Source organism: Halyomorpha halys, unplaced genomic scaffold (genome assembly GCF_000696795.3).
Source record: "Halyomorpha halys isolate HHAL.00 unplaced genomic scaffold, Hhal_1.1 Scaffold230.1, whole genome shotgun sequence".
Lineage (NCBI taxonomy): Eukaryota > Metazoa > Arthropoda > Insecta > Hemiptera > Pentatomidae > Halyomorpha > Halyomorpha halys.
Window position 1 is genome coordinate 631,649 of NW_027114585.1, and position 14,646 is coordinate 646,294.

General features: G+C 31.2%; 1 protein-coding gene across 2 annotated transcripts in view; it reads right to left on the bottom strand.

Annotated features, from left to right (window-relative positions):
* LOC106679903 (ubiquitin carboxyl-terminal hydrolase 48) overlaps window positions 1-14,574 on the bottom strand; it is a 165,802-nt gene extending 151,228 nt beyond the window's left edge. Inside the window, exons 1-14 of one of the 2 annotated variants that reach the window (XM_014419295.3) lie at window positions 14,115-14,574; window positions 13,770-13,970; window positions 13,490-13,700; window positions 13,284-13,399; window positions 12,961-13,203; window positions 12,720-12,886; window positions 11,618-11,725; window positions 11,286-11,491; window positions 8,352-8,591; window positions 8,125-8,288; window positions 6,798-7,519; window positions 6,606-6,730; window positions 5,570-5,742; window positions 3,905-4,072 (exon numbers count right to left, since the gene is read on the bottom strand). In XM_014419295.3, coding sequence (XP_014274781.1) covers window positions 3,931-4,072; window positions 5,570-5,742; window positions 6,606-6,730; window positions 6,798-7,519; window positions 8,125-8,288; window positions 8,352-8,591; window positions 11,286-11,491; window positions 11,618-11,725; window positions 12,720-12,886; window positions 12,961-13,203; window positions 13,284-13,399; window positions 13,490-13,700; window positions 13,770-13,970; window positions 14,115-14,254 — 2,958 coding nt within the window. In that variant the 5' untranslated portion in view covers window positions 14,255-14,574 and the 3' untranslated portion in view covers window positions 3,905-3,930. Of the gene's footprint in view, window positions 1-3,904; window positions 4,073-5,569; window positions 5,743-6,605; window positions 6,731-6,797; window positions 7,520-8,124; window positions 8,289-8,351; window positions 8,592-11,285; window positions 11,492-11,617; window positions 11,726-12,719; window positions 12,887-12,960; window positions 13,204-13,283; window positions 13,400-13,489; window positions 13,701-13,769; window positions 13,971-14,114 lie in introns of those variants that run through there. The other variant, XM_014419294.2, reaches the window with a different exon arrangement.
* Between the last annotated feature and the right edge of the window lie 72 nt (window positions 14,575-14,646).

Genomic DNA, 14,646 nt, shown 5'->3' on the forward strand with positions numbered 1-14,646 from the left:
ACATTTAACACAACATCATGAATACCCCTAATGTTTGCATCTTATTTTTCATTTAGCCCAGTAAAATGGGGCGAAAAGTTTGTTAACAATAAATTATTCACTTTTACTATTTTGATATCTTTATTGACCGCCACCCGGACAATCTTCCTACAATATATTAATTTGTATTAAACTTTCAATGGTATTTAGCTAACCTACCCACATCCCTAAATTTCGAAGCTTTGTCGGTTCTTCAAGTATTAAATAAATAATGATTTCAACTAGTAAGTTGTTTAATTCGCTTCTTAAACCAAAGTTGTACTGAAATTGATTTTAAGGGCCCAATTTATAATCTGAGGACCCATATTTTCTCGTAGTTTCCACAAGGTTAAAGCTGACTTGGAATTTTTTAGTATACACATAGTCGAGTGTAATAATTTTTTTGCGTGAAGAATAGTGATAGAAGCAGTTACAAAGTGTATAACGAGTATATTAAACATCGTTTTATGATCAGATACATAACTGTCATGACTCTATGCAAATCTCATCATACTACTAAATATAAGATCAGCCCATTTTTCATTAGTAATCTTAACCATGCAAACTACTTAACCAATCTTTACCAAATTTTAACTATATCATCTTCATGGCCCGTTGATGTCCTAATATATAAAGCTGGAAAGTTTGTTTGAAAGCTCTAATTTCAATAACAACCCGTCCGAATTGAAAAATTCATTATCCGATAGATACAACATGTATTGCGAGTTTTAGGCTTAACATCACGTGGAATAGCGAAAAATACCGAAAGGGAAAAAAAATGTAACTTCATTAAAAAAAATAAGATTAATTTAATGAAAAGGTTAACTATATCCACCATTAAAGAAATTGAGAAAATAAATACGTTTCCAAATTTCAAGATATAGCTTCGATTTTATTTTAAATAAAAAGAGTGTATTTTTAACAAGATTATTTAAGAAAATAAGATGTTGATAATAAAGTATCATTGAATGTATGTATGTATATATGTACTAAATACATAAAATCGGATGTTTAATGTTTGCCTAAAGGTATGTTTCGGATTATGGAATAGTCCATATTGGCGAGAAATCAGTCAACATTTTTTTTTTTTGAGTTGAACGAGGCGTAGTGGAACGGTCAAGTGGACGTATACATTAAACTCCAATAATAAATAATTATATTAGTCAATTCATACCAACAACTTTAATAGGTTAACTGATCGAAATTCGTAAGGTTTTATTTCTCCACCATAAGCCTTTTGGTACAGGAATAAAATCTTGCGGATTTCCATCAGTTAAACTATTAAAGTTTTTGGTGTGAATTTACTAATATAATTATTTATTATTGGAGTTTAATGTATAATGTCCACTTGACCGCTCCACTACGCCTCGTTCAACTCCAAAAAAAAAATATTTGCAGACTGATTTCTCGCTAATCCGGACTATTCCATATAGAGGAGCTTTGACTGAACGCTGTAGGAAAATAAAATTGAAAATGATTTCGACAGCAATTGGAGACTACGTGAAATTAAACTCATTCAGAAGTCAAATAAATTTATTTTTCTTATTATAATAAATTTCTGAAATACATGAAAGAATTCATCAACAACAAATATTAGTTTAAATTCTCGAAGCTCTTTATTTACGAGAGTGGGAGTGACGGAAGATGCTGATTCTTAAATACGGAAAGAACAGGTAAAGGAGCAAAAAATTAGACAATAACCAAAAAAAAAATGCAAAATACAAGGTAAAAATTGAAATATACAGCGATAGAAGAATGGACGAACAGAACATAAGCCGACAAATCGTTGTACCGTACAGCAATAAATGTTCCGACTAAACTACAACAGTCACCATGATAACTGACCAATAAGTTGTATACACTGAGGTCTAGTAGAAGAGCAGGCAGGATAATATTTGTCCGAGGGTAGCTTTCGGCCCTGGGCGATGTTCTCCGAAGGAGTAGGGACCCTCCTTCCTATGATTTATGGGACTAAATCAGTATAGGCCGCTCTAGCAGGCTTACACACATATATGTGCCTCTTGGCAATAACTCAAACTGACCCCTTTAACACGCTTTCTTTGCAGGGGAGGGGAGGGGGGGAGCTTTTCTTGACACATTTATCACCCACTTCCAGCCTTCATCATTATCTTTCGCTCTCCGTTTCCGGCAGCAGGTCTCTTTATCGCCAGGTCTTCGGATCCCCCGGTATGATTGGATCAAATATTAAGCAAATGGAGAATTTAGGGAGAAAAATGGAGAATTTAGGGAGAAAAATGGAGCGGTTGTATTTTTGCAAAGAACGACATTTTTCTGTTGAAGAAAGTTCTTAGAGACTTGGAATCACAACTTTGTCATCAAAATTATTAAAACTGAATTCTATAATGCAATAGGAGCAGCTTCTCTTGGTCTGTCAGTGCATAGAACGGATCTCAAGGTCACATGGAAGGAGCATCCTTACTGCATAAGGAGGATGAGGGTCTTAGGCGCAATTCTTCATGTCAGGCAAACTCTTCTTAGGTAAAATAAAACCAAGCAGGTAGGTTGAGAATAAAACAAAAAAAGTGACCTAATGAATCATGGTAAATTATTGCTGTCAAATCTTATAAAAGAAAAACAAATATTTTTCAAATGAATCATTTTCAATTCAGTTTTATCAAAAGATGAATTTATATATTTTAGTAAGAATGAAAAAATAAACTTAGGATATCAATAAGTAGACAGTATAGTTCTTGATAAAGAGAACCGAGGGGAAGTGTTTTCTATTATCTTCCTAACTTCTCCAATGATTATATATATTTAAACACATTCAATACAATTAAACCTGTCTGCATGCTTTTGTCATTGGTATAACCACTCACTGACATATTGATTACAGTATCACAATAAAATCAATGGCTACGAAGCTTTAATATTAAGAGGGGTTTTCCTAATGCTGTATAAGTACGACAAGGGCAAGTTTCATATTCAGACAGCCAGTCTGTTGACCTCACCGTTGGTGAGGAAGCATTGAAATCAATGACGTGCAAAAAGAAGGTTAAAGAGAAACTTATGGTTCCCTGGACATAAGGAAATCACTAGCAATGAGAAATTAGACGAGCTTGCAAGAAGTGGGGCTGAGCACTCATTTATGGAGCCAGAACCTTCAAGCAAGTATTTCTCAAAGACATCAGTGTAAAGAAGTCCTTGATTGAACATGGAAAAAAACAGGCAAGGAGTGGAATGAATGAGCGAGACTGAGATATACTGACCAAGAAATGAACCCGGAATACTTATAGTAGAATATTTAAGTAACAAAATATTTCCTCGAATTCAAGGTAATAAAAAGTCATCTGAATGTATTTAAACAATTATAAATAATTTATAATTATTTTTTAAGGGTATTAGGAAAAATAAGTAATCAAAAAAGACAAGTTATCAAGAGTCAAGGTATCTCCATATATACCCCTGTTTAAAATTTGTCCACCTCTTTAATTTATAACTTAGAATTCTATTTAATAAAATAAACAAAATCTCTTAATGTTTATAAATTTGTCTATGATTAGTATTCAATCACAATTTACAACAGATAATTATCCTTTCAAATCCCATTTGAAATCGGATTTGGTAAATAAACAACAAATTTCTTCTGGTTGATCCCACTATTATACTCGGAAAAGACATTTTATCATAAGAAATTATTAAAAATTAAAATATTTAAGAGTAATTTAGTTCTTTGATTGCTTAAGCTACTAAAATGTCATTACCACATAGTGTTCCACTCAGTTTTTTAGTTAAAACATACATTTTTTCTTTTGTAACCTGTGTCAAATACTAGTGGAATTTAGGTTCACTCATAAAGGATAAACTAAATATTCTGAATCATATTTATTATTTCTATAGAATAGGAATGTTTATGCATTTTCAAACATAATCTCCTCATGGTAATATCATTTACAAAAAAAAAAAAATAGGAGTAGTAGATACATTGTTCCGGAGAGTAGTGTTCACCCAGATATGAAGGATCAGCCACCAGAGGAGAATGGACTTCAGTTTTAGAGCGCCAACCTCACCAATGTCATTATTATCATGCTGCCTTTTGAAATTATTGCATTCATTACAATCAAAGTTTAACAATGATATTTTATAAGACAGTTTAAAGAAACAAAGTTTTTTTAATGCTAGTTGGTTTCAGCTGAATGAATACACAATGTCACCAAGAAGTTGAAAACTCGTCATTACCACACCAGCATCACCTTAGCTACTTAGAAATTTTTGTATTTTTGGACTAATATTTTCATATAATCTCTTAATCTGCTATTATGGTATGTATATACTCCTACTCTAATCCAGTGGTTCCAACTGATAGTCCAAGGTGGCCAGGTGGGCTGCAGCAGTGTCTGGCAGTATATGTTTTGAGAGGACTTATTGCCGTAGAAGGACAATTGCTGTTTGAGAAAACTGTTAAATCGTTAAAATTTCCTAAAGTTTTAGTGATAGTTAATACCTTCTTTTGGAACGTATATTTATCTTTTGGATAAATGCACTATGTAAGTCCCTTTAAATGCCCTTTTTTTTGGGCCCTTTTCACCCTAAGTTGAGGATGGAGGTGGTCTGCACATGGTTCAATTTCTGGCATTGAATTTTTTATAAAATATCAATAATTATTTTAAATTTATAAAAACTATGGGATACCCCCTGTCAGCCTAATGGTGGACCAACCCCCATTTTACAAACTAACAACTGTTTACCTAATTGTACTACTCATTGCTCAAATGGTATAACTGAAATTTACATTTATTCGGTAGTTCAGATTGTATTATTTTATTTTTTTTTCAAAATAGCATAATAAATGTAAATATATTGTGCTTTCATATCTTTTGTACCTTTAAGTGCTTTCAGTTTTCAATTCACCATCTAATTCGGAGTTTTTCTAACTGTTTAGCATTTAATTTTTCAATTAGCTGAGAGAGTAAAATAAAATATTATACCGAATTCACTAAAAACTGTTATATATATTAGAGAAACACTTTTACAAAAAGTATAAAAAAATAAGAAGGCTATGGCTTTTTATGATTTCCTAAATAAAGAGAATCTTAGTTAATCTTTTCTACAGTTGATATATTTTCTTATCCCTAGATTAAAAAAAAAGTATTTAAGTCAAGCTGGTTGTCATTACTGTATTTTTGAAATTTTGAACTTCCCTCAAACAATTTTTAGATCTCGGCCACTTGTTGAAATATGTCACTGCGGGGTCACTAGAACATGTATGTACTTGAAAAATATTGTTCAATTTCGTTCAAAATTTTTAAAATTCTATGATGAAAATAGCCCATAATCCGAAAAACATCCAAATATTGAACTCAACCATAAAAATGATTCAAAATTTATAATATTTATATCATGAAGAAATAAATAAATTCACAAATTTAGTATAAAAAGATACACCGAAAATGTTTTTCCCCTTAGCTACAAAAGGTTATCTGCACTTTTTTAAAAGAAAGTAATGAATAATTTTTCAAATTTCAATTGATCACAAATGAAGATATACACAAAATACCATGCTGCCTACTAATAACTTGTAACCACCTACCTTACAAATCTTCGCCAAGGTTTCAAAAATTCTTGTACACTAACAATCTTGTAAGTACCAGAAACTAGTTTGGGTCGGTTCCGATTATTCAAGAGAGAAGGCAGCATTTCTTTCTGTTTCAATGCTTGATCCCTTCTAATGTCCAGGGTTGCCTGGTCTTGAGATGCCAATCTCTGAAACCGATAATTCTTCAGTAAATATCAACTATAATTAAATAAACTTGATTAATTATTAATTTACTTAATCAGTTATAACTTATAAAAAAAAAAGAAATATTAGATATTTCTATAATAAAACCAAGTCCCAGACAATGTGTTCCCTGAGTATAGAACATGTATCACTGCCTGCTTTTCTTGGAATAGTGGCACACTTGACATTTTTTTTTTGTGTTTAAAATAATTCATTCACTGTGACGGTGACTTGAGTTGATTTGTAAAAATAGTTATATGTAATAGCTTTAGGAAAGTCTGTAGACGGACCTTAGTAAAGAAAGTAACTGCAGTACCATAACAGATCTTCGGAATACATCAAATTCCATAAAAATATAAACAATTTTTTTTTTTTGTTAAGATGTTCAACTATTCAAAAAAACAGTGATATGTGAATTCAAAAAGTTACTGTGGGAGAAAATTACAGAAATGGAATGTTTTAAATTCTAGATGGCCTATACCATATGATTATTATTATTATTATATGGGCGACAGACTATGGAGGTCTAAGTCCTCGCACAATGTATTAGGAAATACATCGCGCGTTTCTTGACATGGTTGTTTTGTAGGGTGCGTTCATCACTCCCACACCTATTTTTTGTGAGTTCCAACCATTGGCTAACGGGCCTCACAAATGCCTGGGGGAAGTTGTGAGTTTTGAAATATTTTATGCTTGAAAATGCCTGGAGGGGACCGGGACTCGATCTGACAACCTTTGGGTTGGTAGACTGGCGTGATACCACGCTGCTACCGTTGCCCCCTAACAATCTGATTAACTACTTCAAATTGTAATTCTTAACTAGGGGTTTCAAAACAATAAAAATTACCTGACACTGCGGGCAAGGATCTACATCTTTTGAAAACTCTCGGCAGTCTGGAAAGTAACTTTTCAGTTTAGCCCAAGTCGACTCAGAAACAAGTCTTTTCAAAGTCTCTTCTGGTATCAAATTATCTATAAAAGAAGAATTATAAGTGACTGTCAAATGAAGTTAACAATAAATGAACATTAGGCAACTCACTGTGCTGGCATATGATGTCTTCATTGAAGTTTTCAGCATCATCTTCTTCATCGTCTGATTTACTAACTTTGTTTTCATCACTGCTATTGACACCATCTTTATCATTCACTTGTTCGAATTTACGTTTCCTAGGAGCAGATTCTTCTTCAACACTGTGACAAATCCCATTAACTCTACTAGGTTCACAAGTAGAAATGTCCATGGCCTCACTAGTTGATGTAACCAAAGAAGTAGATTCACTAATAGGAGAACATGTTGAATTATAATCACAGATCTTATTAAACATTAAATCCAAATTTTTCCAACTAGCATAAAATTTTTGTTTGAATTCTGAAATCAATTCGGGTGTCAAGTCATCAAGTTTACTTAAAGTTTCTCTAGTCCCAGATAACAAATTTTCAAGAGATTCAAAAATGGATTCAACTTCCAGTTTAGCGACAACTCTCTGATCAGGCGTAGTAAAACTATCAGTGACTTTAAGCTTTTTTGAATGGGGCTTGGTTCCATTCCCTGTTTTATCACAGCTAGAATTAATAGATACAGATTCAAATTCAGAACAAGACGTTTTATTCTGACAAGGCACAGCATCTGAATCAGATGATGGGCTAGGGCAATCCTCGACTTCTCTCATAACTCCACCTTCAGTCTCCTCAAAAACTGTTAAAGCTTTCTTACGCCAGTCCTTTAAAGATTTTTTGCCAACCCAGAAACCGTTTCCATCTCTGAAAGCAAAACAGAACGAACTGATAACACAGAAATAAGAAATAAATAATATAATATTGACACTTATTTAATTAACCTTGAGAAGAATAGACAAAAGGAAAATATCTCTCTCACTGATTTCTTTAGGGATTATACATCAGTTTTAGAATTTTTCATCAAAATGAAAAGGAACTGATAATCAAACTTTATATAAATAACTATCTGTTGTTGTAGGCACAATTTATTTTATACAATCAACAGATAATTAGCAACAATAATTTTATTTTGATCAAACTTATAACGTAACAACTTCAATAAACAAAATAAATTTATTTTTGAAAAGAAATAATAAATAACATTTCTTCAAGTCTATTTGAAGGTGATAAAATAATAAAATCACAAATAAAAATACAATAAAATTGTGGCATAACTAACATAAATATTCTATTTATTATTTGAAATGTTAGCACTAAGTATAAAATAAATTCAGCATAAAATTCTGAAATTAATTTATTCTTGATGAATTAGTGTTTTAATTAGAATTGATAAGGGGCAGAGAAAGTTTATTAAATGTCTCTGAGTCAGAAATTAACAAATGTTAAATTCAAAAGATGATTTCACTTACAATTCTTCTTTGTGCTTGAGTAAATTGCTAAGCTCTTTAGCGTCTTCAGTAAGTTTAATTCTGAACTTAATCCTGCGACATTTGGCAGTTATACAGTCCCGACAAAGTGCTTCACTGGCTGGCAATCTAGGACCACCTCCATACTTTCCAAAAATTGAATCGGCCTAAAGGAAAATATATCAATAAGGGAAATAAACAATAAAAACATTGACAAGTTTGATACGAACAGCAGCTGTTGTGATATATTTGGCATTCGAAACGAGATCAGGGTTTAATCTGTTATGGGAACAAAGAAGAGGGCTGTTGTCAACTGGTTCGAAGTCTTCCTTTGAATTGGTCAACCACAGGCTCAGCCATTTTACTGATATCGCTTCCCAATCTCTAGTTCCAGGACCGTCAACAGTCATAATTTTCACAAGATTTGCCATTGTTGCCTTCTGAGCTTGTCCAATCTCTTTCCTATTTTTCTAAAAACAAAGCATTTCCATAAGAATATAATTCCAATAAACTGATTTTTAAAAAATACTATATAGTTTTATTAAGTAAAATGAAACTCATAACAAAATTCAGTTTTAAATCTTCTACAATGGTACAATTAATTCACTTAGTGACTAAATGGTAAGTAGAACAATCAGATTCAATTTAAAATGATACCTAGCAAAGAAAAACATTTTAAATCTCTGATAAATAGAGTAGAGTTTAGTTCATTCGGCTAAAAAAAGACATAAAGCCACGATTTATTATCAGTAGTTAAGTTAATAATTATGAGGAGAAAAAGCTGAAAACCGGGGAAAATGGGACATCTGAAGGAGATACAAATTTTATTAAAAAATTCCCTCAGCAGTAGGAGAATGCTAAGTATTAAGAATACTGGAATGAAAAAGAATTTAGTTAGATTATATATTTTCAATTATTGCCAATTAAGAAGTATACGACTTTTACAAAAGGATATATAAATAACCACCCGTTCATCGGGTTAAAACATTTACCCAAAGACAACATGTTAGGCAACAAGCAAAGAACTGGGTGGCATAGAAGCCAGATCTGACTGATAGGAGTTTTTAGCTGCACAATAAAGAAAAGAGGCCATAAATATCTAAAGCGCCCTCAACCAAAAAGAATGGAATACTGATTTCATTTCCTCAGAGGAAAGTTTTAAGTCCTCTCCCCCAAAGAATTAGGCTGGAAGGAGATTCAAATGGCTAGAGGGATGAAAAAGATGTTTTGGAGAGAAGAGAGGAAATAAATGGAGCTAGGAAAATTAAGAACTGAAGACAGAGGTAGGAATCCCAAGGATAGGAAAGAATGGATCAGCTAGGCCACATTGATGGTTATAAGTCCTTGAGTATGGTTATGTGAACATCAACTGAAAGGAGTTCAGAAGGCTGAACAAGTGCTGAGGTTTGGAGGCACTATAACCAAAGAAAAAGGCTATAGCCAGACAAAACAGAAACAAAAGAATATCATCCTCAGATAAGTCCAAATTGATAATATTCAAATCAGTACTGTACTATAATTCTTAGCGGGAACAAGAACTTAAGAAAGTTCATCAAATGTCTCCAGTGTCTTCAATTTCATATACTCAGATCTAATTAAAATTACAATGGTTATCCCAGCATTTTATTATTAACTCTTTGATAAATCAAAAAAAGTTCTCTTGTATTATTCTAGATACTAGTATGTATATAAATGTATTAATCTAGACACGTTAAAGTATATGGAAATAGATCTGATTAACAATCCTGCATGCCACCCTTTAATTTGAGTAAATTGGTGAATATGACACTATCAGAAAAGATATCCAAATGTCAGAGATTCATAATTCCATTTAACATACAATAGCAGCTGGGTCTGTGGTAAATATCTCTTGATTCAGATAAATATACTTAATGCAATTATCAATAGTTCGAATGCCTTAAGGAACCGATAGAAATATATATAATATAATACATTATAATATGCTCTTTTTGAGTAAATAGTATAATTTGATGTATAAAGGGTTTTTGATATGTTTTATTTTATGTATCATTTTAATATTGTTCATTTGTTTTGTTTTTACAAAAAGCAAGCTAACTAATTTTCACTATCCATAATAAATTTGTGATTCAAAACAAAACCAAGATGGCGGTACGTATTCTTCAGTCAACAAGTCCGTTGAATCAAGGCCATGTTGAGCAGATTCAAATATCATAAAAACTATTTTAACTCTTCAGTAAATTTAAGAAAAAATAGAAGTCAAGAAATAGTGCTAAAGAATAATATTCAGAAACTAAATCATTTGCAAAAATCCCTAACTGTTGTGCGATAATCGATGTTTACATAGAACATCGAGGCAGGTTTTGGTTTTTAGATTCATTCATTGTTTGGGCGCACAGGAGAAAGGATGTTTCCAGGATGAGAAGGTACTCATCAATTTCTGTCCAGCAAGAGTGGACAGTTTGAAAAAATAAGACAACCAAGAAGAAAAATACTTTTAGTTTGGATTGCCTGGTGAGAGGACGTCCGTCGGCTGGAAGCGGGAAAGTTTGGAAGCCATTGTTGTGAGAGAGACATAGCTGTTTGGAAGGACTGGAAACCATTTTTGACGATAGGACATAACATTAGAAAAAAGAAGATACCAAGAATCACCAAAAGAAGATTGTGAACTTGGTTAGTTTTGTTATACTAAAAATATATACATGTGTAAAATAGATATTAATTTAATTAAGTGTAATTATTGTAAGTGTCTGTTTCTGATTGTCTAGCAACCCGCCCTGAGATTAAGAGTTTTTTATATCATAAAATTATATTATCTATTTAGTATTAAAGTTTTTAAATTTAAACCCTAGCTATCTCCTTTATATTTGAATTTGGTTTAAAAAACGATTAAATTCTTTTTCTTTTATATTAAATTATTACATAATATATTAAACATGTAAAATATATTCCAGTTTCTGGAACTTCCATCCAGATAAGAAAGGCTTTAAACTAGAAATGGAGCAAATTGAAAAATATTTTAAACTGAATGTTTTAAATAATAATAAAATGGATCTTAAATTTTAAATTTGAAAAAATAATCCAACCTCTTAGGAAATATTTCAGTATGCATAAAACGTCTATAGTTGTTTTTCTAATACAACATGATCATACCTTTACATAATTATTAAGAAATTAAAACTTACTTTTTCTTCTTTTGTTTCTAAAATTAATTTTTCAAATTCATCATTGGACTGTTGTATTTGCTTAAGTAGTTGTGGCTGTAAATCATTTTCTGTCACGGGTATTAAACCTTCTCGAACCGATTGAGCAGTATATACCAACATGTATGCATTACTAGAAGCAAGAAATCCTTTCGCAACTCGGGCTTGTTTTGGTTTCTTAGCACCATCTAAATATTTTAAAATATTTTTTAATAGAAATTGAAGAAACAACAAAACTGAGATTATTACTTCTGAAGAATATATAAATGTGTATAATAACCAATACTTTGAACAATACTAAGTTCCTTTCTTACTTTCATCTTCTTCTTCGCTTCCAAGCTTTAGCTTATTTCCTTCCATCTTTTCCACCTGTTCATCATTAAATTTATACCAAGTTCCAGACAATTGGTCACAGATATGAGCTATAAAAAATTATAATAAACACCATTAAAATTGATGATAATTTATAAAAAAGAAAGTTTGTGGTGAAATATCGACATACTGAAGAAGTAGGTAAAACAACCCAAAAATTGGAATTTTTTAATTAGTGTTCATTTCAATACTCCAAAACAGAGATGCATGAACAAACACTGAACAATGTAAATAATAATAAATCTATTATGTTAATTCGTGATTGAATTCTATAATTGAATTCCAAACAATTGATAAATTAAAAAATCACCAATTTTTTGAGTTGGTACTGCTTTTGGTTTTTTTTAAATCTAGGTTTTAAAGTTTCAAGAGAAAAAAAAAAAATTAAAACTTAAGCTAAAGGTAGGAGCTACGGAATACAAAAGGAAAAGATAAACAATACTGCTCATAAAATATTTAACTACCTGACCACTGCTTTTACTAAAAAAAAACAAACTGCAAAACATAATAGTATTAAACAAAACAAATTCAAAAATGATCACAATGTAATAAAAGAAAATATAGAATGTTTGTAATAACTAGATTTGATCCAATAGAAATTTGGTATGTAAATTTAAAAGAACATGTAATTTATATCCATTTATTTCTTTTAATAAAAAAATTAAATTAACATTTATGTTTCAAATTACTTCTAAATCGTATGTTGATTTTTTTTTCACTCTGTTATTTTATTAATAAATTTTTTTTTTAGGATAAAATAAAACCAAAGACATTGTACATTTTTAAATTGATAACAACATAACAAGCTTTATATATTTCTCAAAAACCTTTATAAATTTCAATCAACAATTCCTCCATACTGTTATTATGATCAATAATGTTCAGCCACAGATAATTTTATACAACTAAAGGCTTTTAAAAATGAATAATTAAAAAGATAACAAAGCAGTCTTTCATCAACATTAATAGATAGGTGAAAAGCAATATACTAGAACAAAGATCACTGTGCATTAATTTGATAGCAAATAGATAAATTATACAAACCGACATAATGGCCGGAGTAAGCACTAGGGCCTTTGTGAATTAGAACAGCTGTTAAGTTGTACATGATAGGTTTATTTTCATTTTCAGGAACCGTCATATATTGACTCATATCCAAGGTATCCGGGAACTGAAGAGAAGAATTGATTTTCTTCTTATGTCCCTTTTGTCTGAAAGATATCCAACATCATTAAATTGATATGCTCCATTAATATACAATGAAATTAAGTAGTAAAGTTTATACCGATCATAGATAAAACGCATTAATTGAAGATTTAACACAACGGGTAATTTCTTTAGACTAATAAAACGGGTAGCTTCCTGCATTTCATTGCAAAAGCTGCAGCTATACTTATTCACACCATCCAGATTTTCTTCCTTCAAGAACTCACTTATACTCTCATGAAGAGTTTTGTTACCTTTTATGTTCAATTCTAATTCGAAAAACATGGAGGGGCTTATAGATTCTTTTTGGCATTTTGAACACCTACAAAAACAATAAATAATATAACCAATGCAAGAAATTTTAACGCTTAGAATAAATGAGAAAACAAATTTATTAAGTACCTTGTAATATATGAATATTCTCCTCTAAAATTGTCGGTAATTAAGTTTTGAACTTTAGGGTCAGATTGTTGATTTAATGATTCTTCTAAGAGAGATATAAAAAGTTTTGAAAACTCCTAAAAATAATGAAAATGTTAACACAGATCAAACAGAAGAAAATTTCATAATAAGGGGTAATTCTCCCCAGAACATAATGTTTACTGTACCTGAGCATCTTGTTGCATCGATGGTTCCAAATCTAGAGCTTTGATGAAAGCCAATGGATCAATTGATTTCTGCTTGCTGAACTGCATTAGTGCAAATAACAACTGAAGATGCCCGACTACAGTACGCGGTGACTTTACAGAAATGTCTTCATCTGGCATTTCAGCTGATTCCATCGGATCTTCTAATGGATTCCAAGAATAAATAGCCTTCCTACAAGATAATTTAAATTAACTAGAACAAAAACTTCACTAATAAATTAGGTACAACTATGTATCTTACCTGAATGCTAAGTTGTGAAACCATAATTGGACTAAACTATTCACATAACAGGTGGCACCTAAATTTTTCAAACCTACAAAGGTTTCAGGTTGCCTTATCTGAAGATCAACATCTTCATCTTCACTTTCATCTACATTATCACTAAGCCAGCGTGATTCACCCAATCCTGAGAGACAATAAGGATTTCCACGACAATTTCTCCTGGAGACATAACACTTATGAAACTAAGAACCAACCGAATCATAATAAATTAAATAAATCACAAAATTATAATTTTATTTAATATTTATAAAAAAAAAAAAAAAAAAACTCATTAAAAACACAAGACACTGCTAATCAAATTACCGGCATGTTCCTAATTTACACTTGGGTACATTCCCTCTATAAGCAGTATCAACATTGTCTTCAGATATTTTATCAGGATCCACTGTTTCACACCACAGCCAAGCAGCTTTATCCAACTGAACTTTACGAATTGGAGGCATTTCAATTTAATTATCATCAACAGAAAAATATTTTTTCGAAACTATTATTTTATGCCGACTGGCCAGATATCACAGTAATGAAAATTACGGCTTATTCTTGATGGATAAAAATAATTCAAGAACAACCCAAGTTCCCTCCGATAAGGAAGCATTGATCATAACATGTAAATGTGATTTGTGTACCTCTCTGTTACCGATAGATTAAATAAACGGTTAAATACATTCTCATTTAATGACTAAACTAGTAATCAAACTTTCATGTGACAATAACGATGTTATTGTAGACATGACATAACCCGGGTTATCCCTCTTCCTGCCGACTAAATATTAAACTTATTCAAACTACACAAAGAGATTTGTCTTTATTATTATTTTATATCAAAAAATTTGTA